This window comes from Fopius arisanus, unplaced genomic scaffold (genome assembly GCF_000806365.1).
Source record: "Fopius arisanus strain USDA-PBARC FA_bdor unplaced genomic scaffold, ASM80636v1 scaffold00028, whole genome shotgun sequence".
Taxonomy (NCBI): Eukaryota; Metazoa; Arthropoda; class Insecta; order Hymenoptera; family Braconidae; genus Fopius; species Fopius arisanus.
Window position 1 is genome coordinate 917,308 of NW_011887767.1, and position 7,250 is coordinate 924,557.

The 7,250-nt window shown below is 35.4% G+C and overlaps 2 protein-coding genes across 6 annotated transcripts; one reads left to right on the plus strand and one right to left on the minus strand.

Moving 5' to 3' along the window:
- Positions 1-6: 6 nt before the first annotated feature.
- LOC105265207 (Adenosine kinase 3) lies at positions 7-2,911 on the minus strand. 4 transcript variants are annotated; one of them, XM_011302602.1, is made up of 8 exons: positions 2,682-2,911; positions 2,294-2,416; positions 2,178-2,220; positions 1,824-2,028; positions 1,302-1,475; positions 930-1,206; positions 450-722; positions 7-207 (listed from the first exon to the last, which is right to left on the minus strand). In XM_011302602.1, the coding sequence occupies exons 4-8, from the start codon at positions 2,018-2,020 to the stop codon at positions 19-21; spliced, it is 1,110 nt and encodes a 369-aa protein (XP_011300904.1). In that variant the 5' UTR covers positions 2,021-2,028; positions 2,178-2,220; positions 2,294-2,416; positions 2,682-2,911; the 3' UTR covers positions 7-18. The 4 variants fall into 4 exon arrangements, with proteins under 4 accessions (XP_011300904.1, XP_011300902.1, XP_011300903.1 ...); XM_011302600.1 differs by having other exon boundaries at positions 2,294-2,569; XM_011302601.1 differs by having other exon boundaries at positions 2,570-2,911.
- A 33-nt stretch (positions 2,912-2,944) lies between these two features.
- On the plus strand, positions 2,945-6,884 carry LOC105265209 (SET and MYND domain-containing protein 4-like). 2 transcript variants are annotated; one of them, XM_011302603.1, is made up of 5 exons: positions 2,945-3,165; positions 3,259-3,404; positions 3,686-4,475; positions 4,710-5,334; positions 5,594-6,884. In XM_011302603.1, exons 1-5 carry the CDS (start codon positions 3,130-3,132, stop codon positions 6,076-6,078), a joined length of 2,082 nt encoding a protein of 693 aa, XP_011300905.1. In that variant the 5' UTR covers positions 2,945-3,129; the 3' UTR covers positions 6,079-6,884. The 2 variants fall into 2 exon arrangements, with proteins under 2 accessions (XP_011300905.1, XP_011300906.1); XM_011302604.1 differs by having other exon boundaries at positions 2,946-3,184.
- Positions 6,885-7,250: the final 366 nt, after the last annotated feature.

The following is a 7,250-nucleotide window of genomic DNA, read 5'->3' on the forward strand; positions in this document are numbered from 1 at the left end:
ACGGTTTATCGATTAATTTCAGATACCATCAGATTCGGGTACATCGACTCCTAATTTCGTTATTATTTTGGCAGCTGTCCTGCAGCCACACTTGAGACAAGACTTTGGATCCCACTGCGCCAAAACTCCGGCTAGAAATCCAGCAACCAGCGAATCTCCAGCCCCAGTTGTGTCGACTATCGGTTCCTTTGGTTTCTTTGGATGAACCTAAATAAAAAATCAAATGACCATAATTTTTTTTATTCTCATTCTCGAGAGAATAACTAGATTGATTCCAAGATAATAGAATGTAAATTGTATTTGATAATCATGTGATCAATCATTTTTTCAATTGATCGACATTTAATAAAGAAATTTGTAAATAAATTATGACTCGAGCGTTCAGCATTTTTTACTCAGCTCACTTTACCTCTCCAATCGATGTAATCGATTATCAATGAATGAATTACCTGTGCCGAATGACCTTCACCCCAGACGACAATTGCTGGCGCCGATCCGCCCTGCGTCATTACAAATATATCGTTGTTTGTCAGCCAGTCATCTTCAATATTTGCACTCGCTACACTCACTGCTACTCGTTTAGAGCTATTCAATAAGAAAGGAATGTCCGTGACATTTTCAAATTGAATATTCAGGGCGTTTGCTAGAGCTGTCATTTCCCTCGCATTACCGAACACAATTTTTGCAAGACCAACCATCTCACAAATTGCTGCTTGATGTTTCTAGAAGCCAAACAAAAATCATCACTCTGACATCAATATTTAAAAACCCAGAATATTTCCTACAATAATTTTGACTAAATATCATATAATGTCTGTTGTTCGTTTCTTTTTCATTTTTATATTAGAAAGGGTAAACCTGTAAAATCAGACATTCATTGAGATATTTTTGATATTTAATAGATTTTCTTGTGAATCGTATTTACTTACTTCAAATATATATTCGCCACTAAGGTTAAACGCCACAATGATATTTTTACATTTTTCTTGAGTAAGTACGATGATTTCTTTGGCAACATCTAAACTGTGTGTGAGGAAGAACCCTTCGATGTAGATTATCTTGAGTCCATCGAGAGGTAGATTGCTCCGTTTTAGATCTATCAGTGTGTAAACACTCGCAGCCCCTAAATTAGCGACGAGAGAACGAGATTGGCCGCATATCAGGGAAATGCATATGCCTGTGGGAAGGGTAGAATGGATTGCATATCTGAAAAAAAATGATTAACGGTTTGCAAATATGAAATGTATTATTGAAATTTTTTGATACGATTTTAACCGTTCAATTATTATTCAGGTACTCACTTGGTTTGTATTCCATCTGCTTTCACTAATTTGTCAAGGCTGGAGCCTCTACAATCATTTCCTACTCCTCCACAATAAATAACAACTGGTGAGACACGTTTACCTCCACAAAGCCATTGGAGGAGTCTAGCTGTGTTCTGAGCACAGCCTCCTGGAGTAATTCTCTTCTCACATCTAGAAAATGTTATTATTATACGAAATATTCTTGTGAAGAATATTTATTGATTACGAAATGTATGAGCCTCGAAAATTAATTATAAAATGATTATTTCTGGAGTGCATTAGTAAACTAGGCCAAGTGCAATTTCATCTGCAATCAGTTATCACTGAATATCTCGTAATTGAAGAGGGATCGAGGAATTTGTATATGAACCTTTTTTATAGGGCTATATGTGGACTACAAAAAAGACATATATGAAATTTTCTCTGTCTCGCCTCATCTAGAAGATATTCACAGATCTGTGGGGCCAATCCAAATAAGAGTTAGCATAGGAACGAGCAAGTAAGATAAGAAATATTTACAGTGATAAATCAGCTAAAATCTGTGAAATTTTTGTCTCTTCAATCTCAATCTCTCCATCCATCGGAAGTTGATACTTTTCCAAGATACTCTCGTCTTCAAGAGTAACAACGAAATCCATAAGTGGATTCCCAAACATGACAACTGCTGGGGTCTTTAAAAGATGGACCGCCTTAGCCAAAGTTTGTTTTTCCACCATTTTTCAATCTACACCAATCAGAATTTATTTAATTTCGGCGGTTAATTTTGCCGTTCTGGCAGTTAATTTAATTTCATGATTTTCACGTGACCAGCAATCTTTTTTTTTCAGGAGCTACTTTCAATTTTAATTGAATTCTCAATATCTTGACAATTACCTGAGTTAGTACTATTTCCAAAATTTTTTGTTATGATGTGGATCTGAAAATTATAATTTCATTGAATATTCAAAAGAATTTCAAAGAAATATTTCAATTAAAAATCGTTTTCTTACTTGATAGCTCAAGAGTTATTTTTGGCACACTATTTTTTGCAGAATAACCTCAACTCAATCTCTCGATTCCTCTCATTTAACCAACCATAATCCTTCACAAATTCTTCCATCCTAGAATAACCACTGAAACAATAAATATCAAATCCTCCCCTGCATTAACACACATGTGTTTATTGGCCTCTCAAGGTCTGCCCACCCTTGACTGATTTGCAATGCTTGACATGTTAAAAAATTCCTGAGTTCCGTTTTCCCGTAACAAAAAAGAATCCATTGCACCTGTCAAGGAAGTCACACAAAATAAAAAAAGCTGGTGTCACTCGCAGAATTCCCACGAAGAAGAACAACTCCAGATTCTCCTCTCGTCATTGACATTGAACTTTTGATGTACCTGTCAACATTATTGGCATTTCCACTGGAAATTCTCCAAATTCCCTGATTTTCGTGGAGGTCAGAATAATTTTGTACTACAGTTCACAGAGATTTCGTTGATGAGTCGATAAAACCAAGATTAATGCAGTGTTAATTAAAGAGTGAATGCTAACAATTACTCGTTAAATTTACGGTTTGGACACTTGGATCAATACTAAAGGGAACTCCCTGTTTTGCCCATGAGATACAGCAGCGCTACCTGACCCACTGAGTTTGCACCCTGAACAGCTGTTTTCCGGCGGCGATCAGCTGATTATTGGAGTCTAGACGCACCGGGCTCCACCCGCATATGTTGATATTAAGTTGGAAATAGCTGTCGTTTACGCCACGAATATTTATAGGCTGCAGCACAACAAGACGCAAGATCTTCGATATTTATTATAATATTTCCAACGTAATACTTCAAAATGAAATGTCTAAAGCCGATGATCGCATTGATGATGGTATATTAAAGGGTAAAAGGTAGAGAGGATACTTTAATTAATTCTATTGTGCTTCCTCTGAAGATTCTTTGCGTTCCTTAACACGTGTTACAGCCAGGGAAGATACTCGAAACACGATGGCAACTTCGACAGCTAATTTTAGTCCCTGTGTTCCGTCACAAACGTTCTGTGCTTGCCAGAGACCACATCTTAAACCACCTTGAGTTCCTCCAGATATTCGTAATGGAGAAAAATAAAAGGTTAATTTTTTTATTCATTTAAATGCATGTATCCACCGTGATTTAAAAATCTTCGAAAGGAATTGGATATTTCTGGAGCATTCAATCACTCGAGATATGAGGGATTAAAAAAAAATATTATTGACAGATGAATTTTTGCTGTGAAAATTAATCTGGATAGAAAATCTCATTCGATTCACTTCCGGTTCAATTTGTAAATGTGATATATCTCTGGAATATTTTTAATTATTTCGCAAATGTTTTCTGAATAGTAATTCATTTCTTTTTTACTCACTCTGCAGAAAATCACTCGCTCAGTTTCATAGTTTCATCTACAATACAGCGAATACACAACTGTTCATGAGAGAATTCCGGAAATATTCAGAAATTGGAGACAGACACAGTATGGTAGAGATGATATTGGAGCTAGATCAAGTCTCCAATGCGGATGTGAATGCCCTATTCATTCCGAAGAACAGCGAAGAAGCTGAAAAACTGTATAATGACGTAATTTCTGCTGAAGGAGATGGAGACAAAATGTCGAACCTATTGAAAATAAACTTATTGACACGAGCACTTTTTGCAGCAGAGGCTGAAACTCTTCTCAAGGTAAAGATCACCATAGCAAGAGCCAAATACGAGTTTAATACTCAATTCTATCACAAGTGCTGTAAAGATTGTGATTATGCATTACAACTGTTGAAAAATCTGCAAAGTTCAGACCCTCAGAATGAATTAGAAGCTGAAAAGATGAAGACGATGTGCAATTTATTGAAATCTCAGAGTCTGAAACAGTCAAGAAAATCGAATAAACCATCTTCTCCTTCGTCTGAAAAGAAACTCCCCAGAATCGATGGCAAACCCAACAAAAAACTCAAGTCCTGCAGCGATGCAGTTGCTTTAATCTACGAGAACGCCAAAGGCAGACACTTAATCGCAACGAGAAACATCAAAGCTGGAAGTGTTCTGATTGTCGATGAGCCTTTTTCTTTCAGCACAGATGAGACTGCACTCTCTACCAATTGCCTTCACTGTCACTCATCCCTCCAGGGGGATGATAACATCGCAGTGCCTTGTTCGAGCTGTCAGACTGTAAGTCAAACTGATTTTATCTTACATTTTGCTTTTGCTTCCGAATGAAAACATTGTCAGCATCAAACGTTTCTAGGGCGTATTTTTGTTGAGATTCTCCTTCAATAATCGCAAAAACTTAATCATTCGGAAGCAGATTACTAACTCATTAGATCAAACATAAATATGTGGAATTGACTGAATACAATTATCCACTTGTTTAAATTGATTTTGCTTGGTATGGCTTATATGTAGGTTTCCTTCTGCTCCGAGGAGTGCCGATCAAATGCCTGGGATAGTTACCACAAATACGAATGCATGATTTTTGATAATTTTTTGGAAAGATCCAGAACTTGTGATGCCAAATCGCACGTACTGCTCGCCTATAGAACAACTATAGCAAAGGCAATTAGAAAAGACTCTGGTGTACTTGATGCTGAATTTTTGTGTTATCAAGACGCTAAATGCGAGGACGCAAAAAAATCTCTAGAGATTGATATCAAGAGTGACATTTATGATCCTCTGGATTATAGAACTGTGTTTTCCTTAGAGACTCATTGTGAAAAGGCAGATGCAAAGGTCAATCTATCACGCTCTATAAAATCTGTATACCTGGCAAAATGCTTGGCTTTTGTATTGATGGAGGTTGATGAGAGGAGTAGAGAGACCATTGGACAGAGGGAAATTGCCCTACTAGCAGTCGCTATGATGCGACATATGCAAGCAGTCAATTGTAATGCTTACGAGATTGTTGAGAATTTTAGAAACGAGAATACGAGGACATGGGAACCACGCAATGTCGGTGGTGCTATTTATAGCTCTGTCAGTCTTGTCAATCACAGTTGCTATCCGAATGTTGTCAGGCACTCATATCCTGGAGGTAAAGATAAATTATTCGTCAATTTAATTGATATCAATACTTCACCATAAATAAAATTCAATTGACAAATAAAAATTATTCATTCATTTAATTAATTATTTGACAGTGAGTCTTCCGTCTCAGGCTTTCGCCCACTCATTGATTTTATTTGACGTTTTATCAAGATCATTTCTATAAAAAATTTCGCTTTTAATTTTCTCCCTTTTTTTTATATGTAATAATAGTAATGGTATGGAATATACCTCTTTTTTTTCAACAGGAAAAGTTGTTGTTCGCTGTTTGCGATTCATTGGAAAGGGCTCCGAGATTCTTGATTGCTATGGACCCCACTTCATTACAGACTCGCTGGAACTTCGCCAACAGTACTTGATAGAGAAATACCACTTTATTTGCAGGTGCGAACCATGCAAATCCGACTGGAAGTTTCCATTTCCCGATGAAATAACCTTTCGCTGCATCTCATGCGGAAATTCACTCGATTCTCTTCATTTGAGGTGTACTGAATGCTCTCAGAAGTTCGATATCAGAAAATTACGCTCTCAGCTAGAAAAATCAACGAAGAAAAGAATTCTAGCTGTTGGAAAAATGTACGACGGACATTACATCGATGCACTTCCATTATTACTCGAACACTCTGGCTTTGTTGATAAGACATTGATGGCTCCGTGTCTTGAAGCCATTAAAACACAACAATCGATTATACAGTGTTACAATAGTTTGTCGAGCATTGTGAAAATCAAGTAGATTTTCTTTTTCATTTTCACATTCACAACTATTTCATTCTCGACTCGATCAAGAAGATATAATGACCAATTTCTTCAATTATCCTTGAATTAACATTACAAATATCCGCATTACGTAGGTCAATATCATTTTATATCCGTTCTGCAAGAGTTTAATTGATGATTATCAATTCACATTACAATTAAATTACCGATCTTAATTATTTTTATTGTCATTAAAGTGCAAGTAAATAACCATTTATTTTATTCAACTTATAAATAACAATATAAATAAACTTCAATTTCATAATTGTAATTTTTCATTATGATTCCTTTAACAGCTTGACTTCTTAATTGCAAAGGGCTTTCAACATGCGCACATTAATTATTCATCACACAATTATTGTTCCTAACGATAAAACACGTGAGACACATATAGTTGACATCTCTTTGATTTTTTTTCTTAAATACCAGCAAAATATTTCATTTTTTGTTTTATATTTTGCGATATTAACATTGAAATTGTACTTTGGATTGCAGTACGACAGAGTCTCGCGATAATTTGTCATATCTCTCTCTGGTACCATTGATTAATGACACATTGATTCGGTAGTGAAGTGAAAAGAGAAAATGGTTGTCTTATGAACATTTTTTAAATTCATGGCGCAAAGGATGAATTTCTCTTTATTGTAATAATTACATCATTTGCTTGAAGATTTTGTCCAATGATGGGCAAAAGTCTGTATTAAATACTAAATAATTCAATACTCGAGCATTTAATTTTCTTCTGATTATCGAATTGAAATTATTCTCTTAATTATATATTGATTGATAAAAAATATTTGAATCAGAATAATTTGCATAATAAAAAAAGAAAGATCAGTACGAAATGATGAAGAATTTAGTATTTCAATAAAAGAGTATTTAGTTTTGCCTATCATTGAGTTTTATCATTTTCATTTAATTTTTATCTCTAAACCCCGCAGTTTTTTGACATACGTGAAATGATTGCCTATTGGTGTTGATCTCATTTCATTTCACTACTCGCGAAATATACATTTTAAATTCACGCTTATTCGATACTTCCACAATCAACGTTTACTAAATTTAAAGCGGGACAACCAGGCCCTCTTAGATGCTCTCCACTTTCCAATAAGGCATTTTACAATAAATAATTTTACTCGATTATCACTT